The sequence below is a fragment of the Galendromus occidentalis genome, unplaced genomic scaffold, assembly GCF_000255335.2.
Source record: "Galendromus occidentalis unplaced genomic scaffold, Mocc_1.1 scf7180000076944, whole genome shotgun sequence".
Classification (NCBI taxonomy): domain Eukaryota; kingdom Metazoa; phylum Arthropoda; class Arachnida; order Mesostigmata; family Phytoseiidae; genus Galendromus; species Galendromus occidentalis.
This window is the reverse complement of record NW_003804933.1, coordinates 631,812-643,965: the sequence shown is the minus strand read 5'-3', so window position 1 is coordinate 643,965 and position 12,154 is coordinate 631,812. Positions and strand designations below refer to the sequence as shown.

Genomic DNA, 12,154 nt, shown 5'->3' with positions numbered 1-12,154 from the left:
GACTTGCCATCTCAAAGCATTGGGTTCCCTCTCCGAGCTTCATCCCGGGTTGCTTCGCCATAGTGCCGAGGATTGTGATCCAGAGAATATATGTAGTCTCGCTTCATCTCCGGACCTTTCCCGATTTGAATTTGAAAAAGTTGCTGAATGACTTTTTACTGACGGCCACTCTTGCACATTCGTTCATTCAGTCACCCTCTACTCCACGCACGTCGCCTCGTAATGAGGAGAAGTCTTCCACGTAAACCTTGACTAATCCGTCATGGATTTCGGGGTCATGGAAAAGCCCGAAAACATGTCTCGAACGGAGCGGCAAAGACGCGCCGACGAGCTCATGTCCGAGAACTTTTTCGATACGCTTGGATTTTTCTAACGGTGTCTTCCTCCGCCCGCCGACGCCCTTTCCCGCCGGCGGAAAGGAAGCTCTGTTGCTTTCTTGCTTACTTGCTTGTCCCGCCAGCAGACTGCTCGACCGACTCGCAGTATCGGGCGGCATCACAATTATTGCTCCATTGCGCCTTGAGGATCAGCTCGCGCGCACATGCCGGCGGAAGATCTCACGTGAACAAACTCGAATTTCCGCTTGATTCAGCGAGCTCAAGTTTGCAGTCGAAATGTAGACACCGAAACGAGGAGAGGTGCGCGCATCATCAGCGCTCTGAGAAGGTGGTTCTGTGAATCCGTTGAGTGAAGTTTTCTAAAAATGTCTCGACGTACGTTATTGATTGTCTTCCTTGCGCTGTGGATTTACGTTCCGACTTCTGGTCATTTTCTCCACCAACCGGACTCGGGGCAGAAACGGGTGAGTAAATTCTATGGACCGGTACATGTCTGGCGAAAAGCTTCATTCTGATTCGCCTACTGAGCGGTCATCAGTAATACTAGATATACATGATCTCTTAATCATTCCGTGAGATGACACCATCTGCGGGCGGCAATGTTGCTCTTGATAGACTCTCCTCCGAAAATGACTTCGGAAAGTAGTCATAGAGTTCATGCATCAAGCGTTCATCAATTCATCGGCCTCCATTTATTCATTCGACCGATGGAGTGATCCATCGATGACTGATGTATGTCCGAACTATGAAAAACGTCATCATCTCATCCGCGGGCATATGCAGCTCGATAATGCGATAGAAGACACCGTGGCTATTTGGAGAAGAATAGCCACGGTGAGTTTTCATCATTGAGTGTTCATCCATCAACGCGGTCGACTATCCATGTATCCTGAGTCCATGCCGGCTGATCGAAGCCCCACTCAGACCGCCCTTCGGAGGAAAAGAATTCGACGGGAGAAGCCCCCAATAGTCGGATAGCGCTCCACATGCCTATGACAGTGGGACTTTCGGAGCGACAGCGATCACTGCTCTCCGTCGGCTGAAAATCTAGTCAGGGAGTGACACCGGGGAACCTCTCCAGAGAACTCGGTGTCGAGCCAACGTTTCCACGATAGAGTGTAACGACTACCGATCGTGTATCGGCCAACCGACTGAACTGACCTACCAGGGAAGCTGAGAGTGTTTGTTGCCGCTTAATACAGCCAGTTCAATAGGATGGTCTCGATGGCAGAGTTACGTGTTTATGATCCTGGCTTATGACTCGTAGAGACGAACGAATGCACCCGACTCGGGAGATTCCGACCTCACGTGACCGACTTGAAGATTGAGCGACTCGTTGGGGAAGAGAGCTTCCGAGTCGGCCCGGAGTTCATCTATTGCGCCCTCTCGTAGCTCGATCATGCTTCGAACATCCAATAATTCTGAACGCCCGCGCTGGTGTGTCTTGCTCTCCCTGAGGAATGTGCGAATATGTTGTTGGCCCTCAGAACTGTCTTCGAAAAGAGCAGCTGCAACATTTTCTGGACGGAGTGACCTTCATCGACGGAAGGCAGTCAGCAAGAGCTTCTCGATGAAGAAAAGTTAGAATCTGGCAGATAGCGGGAGCCGCCTTGCGAAGTCTCGGCCCGAAATGCTTGTGGATCTATTCGGTTGTAGAGTTGGGAGAGGCAATCTCCTTAGAGATTCCTGCATGCTTGACTCGTTAGTCGTTGTTCTGAGCTGCGGAAAAAAACTCTGATCACGAATACAATGCTGGAAATAAAATCGAAATGAGTGCCATCAAGCTTATGCTCTCCATCAATCATGTTCGCTGGACGGCATTTCGAGCGGTGGACCCTTTGAAGGTCTGTGCTCGGTGGACGACGAAGGATGTCAGACTGCACGAAGTCTTTTGCCATCAATAACCTACAAGGACAGATCCGTGCTCGTGATAGCTTGGCGGGATGCACTCGCGGGAAGAGAATTCGAGTCGGTTCCAGGGGTCCCAGAGCGAGTCGCTTGTCTCGAGATTTCGATTCTACTTCTCACGGCAGGGCTATCTTCGAGGACGACAGATGTCTGTCCGGATCCGAAGACTATGACACAGCTCTTAACGAGATTCCGAAGTCCGCACATCGAAGCCCGCTGAACCTACGAGAGCTTACCGACGCAGCTCGGACCTCTGGTCAAACCTGGAATTAGTCACTGTCATCCGCGCCCTTTCCCGGATGCTTTTCTTGTCACGCCAATCCTGAGATAGGATACCACATACACTAATAGGATCGATGACTCCGAACGTCTCAGTAATTGCTAGTGTCGTGGTGATGTTCGCCAGTATCTTACTGGCTTCCCTCGGGAGCACAATCGAGAAAATGCCGGAGCATCCGCGTTTTGTCGGCAGTCCCTCGCTGACCCGAGGAATCGTACAGCTATACTCGCTGTCACGTTTGAACAAGCGATGCAATAAACTTTCTATCTCATCGACACCTCCTCCTTGACTCTCAGATCAGCGTTCCGTCGTTTCAGGCTTCCCGCTCGCCTGATCCGAATGGGAGGATCTTTGTTGAATTTATAGCTTTTGGGGAAAAACGATTGTTATGCTCTGAGCTCCGCATCCAACAGTCAAATCACGGCGGAGTCCCCGGTGCGGGGGTGCATCTCGTTTCGAAGTTCACGGCAGACGGCGGAGGCTTCGACAACGCTTTTTAATCGAAGTTTACTTTGGATACTGAAGGGTTACGGAGTGAACCCGCAAAGCTGGTTACTTCATTTAGCGCTGATTCCCTTCTATTTTATTCCGGAATCATGTGATCGAGTCGTGACGGCCTACCGACTTTACAGCAGAGAGGCGCACGTTCACGCTGTTCTGCAGACGTTATCGAATTCCTAAGGGATGGGGTATCTCCGATTCCGACTATTATGGAATCGCTCTTCATTCAGCGGCGGCTCTCAGGAGAACAGCTAATGATTTCAGATGCGAAAATAGGCGTTCGAATTCGAGGAGATGCGCAGCCAAAGAGAATCATTCGTCTTGAGCTCTCATGTCAGACCCGTATCCACCACAATAGAGTCGATACGGGAGCCCCGGAAAATATACATGTACGAGTGGCCGCATCCTCGCACCCCTCTCCGGAGTTTCTTAAGAATCGATCTGCGATAAGCAGTTCTTCGATTCTTGTGGCCGCCGTTCCCGATTGATCAGAAGAGATCCGGCGCCTTTCGCTCGTATCCCGAAGTCTCGCTCAAGTCGAAGCCTTTAACAATTCAAGGACATCGGAGTCTACTGAAGTCGCTTTCCTAAATGGAGCTTATGGGAAACAGGGTGTGCGGGGGCCCGAGCGGTTGCTGTTACTCAGGTCGTTCAAGTGCTCAGACTTCATTGGTTTCTCCTTCTTAAACCCGAGGCTTCGACCATCACCTGATAATCGGGAGAGGGAAGGGGTCACCCGCAAGCGGTTTCACGGGATGGATCACGAGAAGTTTCCACTTCATAGTTATGTTCATTGATTTGGTCATAGAATCGTCCATCTCAGCTCAGCTCTTTGTCCGCCGCGGTAGGATTCGAGTCAACCAGTTATGATTTGTTTCACTCGCTCACATTCCCGTATACTCGTTTCCGATCTCGATCCCCATGTGGATATCCGACGGTCCGCTGCTGATTTCAAGACGAGAAATCTTCGCCTTATGCATAGCAGTACCTGTAGAGCAGAGAACAGCAACTGCGCTGTTCACTCGAAGCGTCTGCCACGGGCCAGAGAATGGGGGTGTGCTATCAAACCCGCGATGACAGAACAAGGGGCGCGAGTCCCTGACAGTCGTCAGACATTCTTCACAGATATCAATCTCAGATGAATCCATGTCGTGATTGATCGAAAACACCCGTATCCAAGCCGAAGAGCCTTGAGGAATGACATTATCGAAACTCAAACTCCTTGGCGGAAGGTCCCTAGCTAACTCGAACAATCTCATCCCGCTCGACAGCAGGAGTCTCATTGACTCATTTAGGAGAGTCACGCCTCGTAGATTCAAAGGAGGAATCTCCGCTCGGATAGAATTATCCCGAGAGATAAACTATCTCTTGAAGATTCACCGATCTGTCGTGAAAAGGAAGAACGCACATGAATGCGGCGAGAGAAGAAGGACCGCAGGAATTTAGTTCTAAAGAATTGAATGGCCCGATTACATTTCCGGGAGAAAGCGTTCTCTGAATGTGCTCCGGTCGCTCCATGTCCTTGACATGAATGTGGTTCCGCGCAGATTGTTTTCCGCGGGAACCATTCCAAGAGATAGATGGCTACTTTACGTCGGGTCCTAATTCAGTTAGATGTCATCAGTTTGTTTCTCAAGCTTCGACGTACGGTATCTCAGCCAGTAGGAGTAGAAGAACAAACATGGACAGAGGGAGCGTTCGCGAGGAAGGAAAGAAAATCTACGAACCGACAAGACAGTCATCTTTATTAAGAGCTTGATAATAAATCGTGTTCGCGTCAAAAGTACGCCCACGAATCGAACGGCCGCATTGTGAAAAATGCGTAAAGAAGAGCGAGCGAAAGATAGGGCAGGAGAAACGAAGAAAGACATTCTGTCTTTAGGAAGTGTTAGGTCTTCTCTAAAAAGCACGGAGGAGCCATTGTTGTTCGCTGGGTCGCCTTCCTTATTTATATAAAAACTCACTAGCCAACTTTCTGTTTATACATCGAGATTCCTCAAGTCGTAAGCATAAGTGTCGGGAACTTCACCACACAAACGCAGTTGGAAAACACGGAGCTCCATCCGAACACGGCCCTTGGCTGACTTCTCGCAGTCTATTCCTATAGTGACGGATCGATCGGGCCTCGGCCCAGAATATTCGACCCTCTCGCTAAAATATATTCGAGAGCAGCATCATTTGTTGGTGTTAGGTTTTCTCCAGTCCTACAGCGATTGTTGATCAATCGATTCATCAACAAATGCGGGTTCTCATTTTCCTTCATCGACTAAGGTGCCTTCATCCCGATAGGCGAGCTCTGAATATGATACATTATAACTGTTAGCGGGAGTTCTACTGTTGTTTCACAGAGTAGTCCCTCGAGATGGGAGCCCCCGCTAGTCGACGGGTCTCTCTTTCGAGACGAAAATGACATTGACGAACCTGATTTTGATTGGGGTATTTGACTTGATGCCCGTCGAGCCAAGGCAGATGAGTATGTAGCAACGTGTTCGGACGTTCCGCCAGGGGCATCATTATCGAGTTACTAATGCCATCCGAGGGGAGCAGCCCCATCGGATTCGTTCTCGTACCCTCAGCCTGATCTCCCCGAGGCAAAGGGGTCTGGATGAACAGAGAATTCATCCGATCACTGCAGCAGCTGTTGATTCTACGGGGCTCCGATACCCAGCCCTGCGCTCGCAGGGCTGAAGTCCCTCGCCTTGAGAAGAACGGCAGAGCCATATCATCGATGTCTCGTGATTTGATGCAATTAGAATACCGAAATCGCCAACAATAGATATCATGTACAAGGAGGAATGCTCGGGAAATGAGGCTCTCCAGCTGAATCGACGCTTTGGTTCTCCACAAGGCTCGCTATTGTCTGCGGTTGAAGGAGGTCCCTTGTGATCCGAAGTTTCGACGAGAGAGGTCAGCCATCTAACATATTTTCTTCCTTCTAGCAGAGGCAGCCGAAAAGTCCTGCAGCTCCGGAGATTTCCCTGAAGGGTAGGCTCTCACAAAATACCCAATATCTGGTGAACTCATATACATTCACTTAATCAGATAGATGCTTAAATCGGTAGATTAATTACGATCGCCAACGTCTCGCGAGTCCATGAACGATCCGTATTTTCATTTTCTCCCAGATTTTGTGTCGACCTTCGAAGCCAATAGTCACTACCGTACTATGCAGTCGAGGACCAAATGTCGGGAACCTCGCCCAGTGGTGGTCAACGTCATGCAGGAACACCACAGCGACAGCGTGAATTACCTCCCACGATGTACAATACTTCACAGGTATCTATGCACTAGGAACAGGTTCGACGCAGAGTAGTGTAAATCGATAAAGAGCTCACGTCGCTCTCAGTCGGATTCCGCCGACAGTTGGGAGAGGTTGGCGGACTCTGATGAATTACCATGCCAATCACTGTCACCCGAAATGTCGCCCCTCGGATCACAGTGTCAAGACTTTCAGAGCCCGTGGTTTCGCGGCTCCTCTCCGACGGGACCGCACCGTTGAGGAGCTCTCGGTTTAAAGGTTCCCAATCTCAGCCTCATGCTCAGCTGTGTCTCGAGAATGAACTTTCGAGACTGAATAAAGTCGATTTTCCCCCAGGTGTGATGCGGAGGCTGGCTGCTGCGAGAGGGGTCGATCTTGTGCATGGAACACTCGGGAGCATGTGGACCTCTATTTCTACGCCATCCCGACGGATACTAACCGTACGGAGAATCAAATAGTGAAACTCATTTTCACGAATCATACTTCTTGTGCGTGCAAGGAGGACGTCGAATTCAACGAGGTAGAGGATGAAAAGAATTCCGAGGATCTGACCGGACAAGACGATGACGACGAGGAGATAGGGTAGGATAATCACTCGGTCCCGTAGAGAAACCATGTCTGGGCCACACGGTTCCCTTGCAATCTCCGAAGATCGTCGCAGCAGTGGACGATTCACGGTGGACTTATCTAACACATTTCTTCATCAGCTCGAAGCCCTGCCCACCGCCATTCTCGCGACGCGTCTTGAGTGAACTCCAGCAAACTTGTGACTGCTTTGACGGAGAAGATGAGTGCATTCGCATCAAGATGGGATCTCGCAGGCTTGATCCAGCCGATAAATGGGAGCTCACGAAGTGAGTCCACCGCCGATGCATAAACTAGCTCCGGTCTCCCTCGGGGTCTCGTCCGCGAATGATTTCGGCCAAATCTGTTGCAACGAAAATTGTGTCGCCCTGTCATGGGAGACATCCTGCGTACGGATCGCGCTCGCAGCGGGTGCAGAACCCGGAGACTCAATCGAATTTCGCTCACGTGTGACCTTTGATGTTTCAGTGCTGTCCGTCGAGGAGAATACGATCCCCCAGCGTGCTACACGGGATCTTTCGAAACTCAGACCGGTCTCTGCCCTCGAGCCTGTAAAGAAGGGTCTGTTTACAACCTTCGTAAGAGGCGATGCGTTGAGAACCACAGAACAAAAAGGAGACGTTTCGGACGCAATCACTCACGGCGTCATCTAGCTCCGAGTCGACACTCAGAGCGAAAGTGAAGATTCTCGGTTATAACGACCGTGGGTTGATCCATTTCACTATTCTCAGGAACAATCTCGAAACCCCCGGTGTCCGTCGCGGGAGGCCAATGGTTCAACTCTCTCCCTTGTGTATACTCCATTAAGAATGAGATCGGTTCCGATAGGGCTTGTATGAGAGCATGTAAGAGAATAGGTGCCCGGGAGCAAGCTCAAGCTCCGGCGCGAAGAGCGGGTAATGACTGAGCTGCTTTGGATTGGATTCCGACTGTATGATAGACCCTGCTTTCACTGGCAATCAGCTCCTTTCGATTGCAACATCACTACGAGAACAATTCGCTCGCCCGAAGAAAAAATCGGTTTTGCCGTATTGTGATCAGGAAAATGTTGAATGATCAATCTTTCCTGGAGGATCAGCAGGAACTCTCACTGCTCTGTCACCGTGCAGATCGCCAGCCGGGACTTCGCTTGGACCGTATCGGGGCTTCGATTTCACTTTCTATGCGGACGCCTAGCTCTCCGATAGCTTTGGGACTCCTGTCGGACCCAATCGACCTCCCATCTCTCATCAAAGACAGGTTGATGTCTCTCCTTGACGATCGGCTTGCGAGGAAATGCGCGCTGTGAACGATTGGACACTCGAAAATTCTGGATTCGTACATAACGCCAGCGAGGATCACTTTTCGAATGTTAATTTTAAGTCGAAGAATACAATATGACGATTTGATTACGGACAGTCTGATCAGATCGAGTTTTTATTTGGAACTGATCTATAAGCGAGTGTCTATGAGGTGAGACTGAATTCCAGATCTGTAGACGTCAAAGGTGAGCGCTGCACCGATGATGCGATATGACGATGACTACTCATGATCTGGAAGCTCCCGGCGCGCCCCATTCGGTGCTTCAACTGTAATCATTGATGATGATGATGATGATGAATGGAGGAGATATCATTTTCTTGGATGGGAGTCGACGCTGTCTTCGAGATAGACTGACTTCCAAATACTACAGTTAAATGACAATCGTTCATCATGATGCTGCTGAACTCCGTCGTCTCTTTGAACGCGAGCGTACAGAAGAATTCAGAGCATGGGCTCCGGAGAGATTCGGTGAACGCATCAGATTGTGGATTATGAGAGGCGATTCGGACGGCTGGGGATCAATTCCTCTCATCACGTTCTTCGAGGATAGCTTTCGTCGATCTCGGAGATCTAGGAGATCTAGAAACCTCCAATCGGTCCATAGCAGCAGTTTGCTTTTTGGCATTACCGAACCATTTCTGCACGGCGTTCTGCACCCCCGGACTGAGTTGCTCGAAGAGTGCCGCGAAACTTCCGTCGATCACCTTGAAGGGAGAAGAGAATATTCAGAATGGTCTCCTTCCGCGCACACGTAATACCGCCAAGCCGGAGATAGAGGAGTCTGAGGGAAGGATTCCCGACTTTCCCCAAGCCCCGACTAGAACATGCCGCTCACCTTTGGAGTCATTGGAGTGTTGACTAGCAGCAAGGACGAGCCGAACTCGGGAGCTTGTTCCTTGATATCCGCGAGTTTGATCCGCGGCCTTGAGCCGGCAAGGACCGTATCTGCTGTGGCTTTTATAAGTTTCCAGTCATTGTGTATATCCTCCTCGGAAGTTCTCGCCGACGTGACGGTGAAACGAATAACATAGATGCCCCGAAGCGATGCCGGAACGCAATGGATACGCCCCGAGGAATTCAGCTTCTTCAGGAGCATCTCTGTCAATATGTTCGCTCCACGGAGTCTGCAAACAATAATGCTCCCCTTCAATGATCGATTCATACGCCTGATATTATTCGACCTCTGGAGAGACTTCTCAGAGGATGCCTCCTCACGGTTCGGAGATAGATGGTGTCTGATGGAAGTACCTGAAAACGACCATGCCGAGGTGACGCTTCGCAGGGATCTCAAATCTCTGATCGACGGAGACGAGATCCTCGAAATACTTCGCGAGGTGAACACCACGCCGAACGTGAGTCTGGAGGCCAGAGACGCCGTGAAGACGGATGACGAACCACAGCTTCAGGCTACGGAATCTTCGCGAGAGGGGGATTTGCCAATGCTTTTGAAGAATTGCGAAATTTCAGAAAGCAATGCACGATGACGATTATTTCCCGACATTGGTCCCCATTCACCGGAACAGCTCGAGCCCCTAGGAATTGATTCTCACCATGTAGTCGACCGCGAGACCGGTATTTTCGTGCTGGAGATACAAAGGATCGACGTTGAATGTCCGATGGAGAGCTCTCGAATCTTGGACCCTTCCCGAGTGAAGAATCAATGTTAGGATGGAGTCATCGGTACTTCAATTTGAAAAAAGCGTCTTAACGTTTTACGTGTAATAGGGAAGAAAGCTCACCACATCGCACAACAGTCGAAATGAACCATCATCCATTTTGACGGATTGAAGGCGAACGTATTCGCGAATTCCACCCCTCTCAGCCATTCGCGGTACTCGGGACAGATAAATGCAGTTCCGGCGTAAGCGGCGTCCACATGAAGCCACAGATCATTCTCGCGACCTTGAAATTGCTCTCGACTTACGGTAAACTGTCGACTCAAAAATCGGTCGAGGCGTCCAACTCTGTAGTTTGCCCGGGACGTGCCTTGGGGAGAGGTGTCTCATTTATTGTGGCCGGGGAGTAACTCACAGATGTGCCCTATAACTTCGAGGTCGTCGAATGAGCAAGATCCCGTCGTTCCCAAGGTAGCACAAACGAAGAACGGTATCAGACCCGCTTGCCTGTCACGCTCGATCATCTCTTGGAGCACTGAACCTCTCATTGAGTATTCGTCATCGCATTCGACGTAGCTTATCTTCACGAGGCCTGTCGACAAAAACTAGACACATAAGTTCGGGAGCGATGGAATTGTTAGGAAACAAGGATGGATCGATTCGGGGCATCTAATTCCGTTTGTGCATGCGATGACTCTGACCTATGAGACCCGCTTTCTCGACAGACGAATGCGCTTGGTCTGAGCAGTAGGCGACTAATTTGCCCATGATTTGCCAATCCTCTGTGGCAAGTTTGCTTCGCGAACGTTCCTTCCGGAGCATTTCACTCCGGGCGGCCAACAGTGAGCATAAAGTTGCCTCGCTGGCTGTAGTCTGGGAACGTTGTCGGAGAATCAAAAGTAGAGGGCCGATAGTGATATTCCATCACTTCCGAAAATTCACGGGGGCATTCCGCGAGTACTAATGTAAGAGAAAGGAGTTCGACGGCGACTCCTCCAGTCGTTTGACATGCATACCTGTATGACTCCACCGCCTCCGGTTTCATTTGAATGGAGGAAACATTTGGGGAGTCCGAGCATCTTCGCCAGCCAATCCATCACGATGACCTCGAGTTCGGTCACCGCTGGAGAGGAGGCCCAGGTGAATCCGAGACAATTTAGGCCATCCGCTAGCATATCTCCCAATAATGACGCCGGACAGTTCAACGCTGGGAAGTAGGCGTGCATGTGGGGACTCTGCCAATGGGTGAGCTGCACGGGCCGAGAGGAAGACAAAGGCAGAATGAGGAGGACAGCTTCGTGTCAGACTGTCTAAAATTTGTTTTGGAAAGTTGTCCATCCTGGAAACGGCCGCAACATTGATGCGGAGAATAGCATCGTTTCTGAGGAGGCAATGATCCTGATAGGATAGCCGGCTCACCCCGGGAATGATGACATTATAAATGTCGTGGATGACGCTGTCCCACTCATCGGCTGAAGTTGGTGCGTCCTCAGGCACGAGATCCAACATGTAGCCTGGCTTCACATCGGGGAAAACTCGACGTTCGCCGACGGTTTCGAGGTAATCCGCAATAATGTCGACCATCTCTTTCGCTGTGAATTCGATTTTTTCCGAGCTAAGTGAGGCGATTCTTCAAAATTTTCTCCACAAATTGAATGGGCAGCGCTTTCTCGTAGCCGGTCTCCGCCTATGAATAGGAGGGACTTACCTCTTTTGCGGTATTCGTTGAGATCCATCTTACACCGATCGCGGTCAGCCGACGACTGAAACTATCGCCGAAGTTCTCCACGCTCTTCGGTTTCTTCTGGGTTCGCTTGCACGAAGCGCGGAGATCCCTCGTTGTGCTCACGCCGCTGTAGGTGCCTGCGCCGGCGACGGAGCACTCGGTCGTTGATCGTATGGCCAGCTGCACAGAGTGCAGATGTCTCGACTGTCGGAATGTGAATGGACTGACGAGCCACCCTTGGGAGTGGATCACCTTACCACCGGATCGTGAATTTACGCCTTGATCTTTCCCGTCTATCCGTAGAAGGTTCCGACGGAGTTATATTTAGAAGAGCACACCGATACTAGCTCGGTGGTCGAAACCTCCGAGCGAAGTCTGTAGATCCGCAAAGCACAGGCTCCACAGTGCTCACTGCTCTCTGGAACCGCTCGCTGGCTATCCCGAGGAAACCCGTTTAACTATGAGACATAACACAGAGCTAAAAAGTTCTGGACTGTAATTCGTGGAAACTACATAAAACTCACGCGCAGACTGTGCCCTTCCAGTGTCGATTAGAGCCCGGAGCTGTTGAATTTTCTTTACGAGGTATGTTGACGTCAGAACACACTTAGCTCCTTTTCATCATCGAGGTGTGAAATT

The 12,154-nt window shown here is 50.4% G+C and overlaps 2 protein-coding genes across 2 annotated transcripts; one reads left to right on the top strand and one right to left on the bottom strand.

The window, feature by feature from the left end:
* The first annotated feature begins 532 nt into the window (after positions 1 to 532).
* LOC100899406 (uncharacterized) lies at positions 533 to 7,630 on the top strand. Its single transcript, XM_003740399.1, has 7 exons — positions 533 to 666; positions 797 to 802; positions 5,970 to 6,012; positions 6,153 to 6,303; positions 6,623 to 6,868; positions 6,994 to 7,140; positions 7,340 to 7,630. The coding sequence occupies exons 4-7, from the start codon at positions 6,194 to 6,196 to the stop codon at positions 7,551 to 7,553; spliced, it is 717 nt and encodes a 238-aa protein (XP_003740447.1). The 5' UTR covers positions 533 to 666; positions 797 to 802; positions 5,970 to 6,012; positions 6,153 to 6,193; the 3' UTR covers positions 7,554 to 7,630.
* Positions 7,631 to 8,611: 981 nt separating this feature from the next.
* Positions 8,612 to 11,917, bottom strand: Hdc (histidine decarboxylase). The gene is made up of 10 exons (XM_029110649.1): positions 11,498 to 11,917; positions 11,209 to 11,381; positions 10,806 to 11,039; positions 10,485 to 10,662; positions 10,205 to 10,381; positions 9,913 to 10,075; positions 9,724 to 9,814; positions 9,422 to 9,615; positions 9,009 to 9,297; positions 8,612 to 8,877 (listed from the first exon to the last, which is right to left on the bottom strand). The coding sequence occupies exons 1-10, from the start codon at positions 11,523 to 11,525 to the stop codon at positions 8,692 to 8,694; spliced, it is 1,713 nt and encodes a 570-aa protein (XP_028966482.1). The 5' UTR covers positions 11,526 to 11,917; the 3' UTR covers positions 8,612 to 8,691.
* Positions 11,918 to 12,154: the final 237 nt, after the last annotated feature.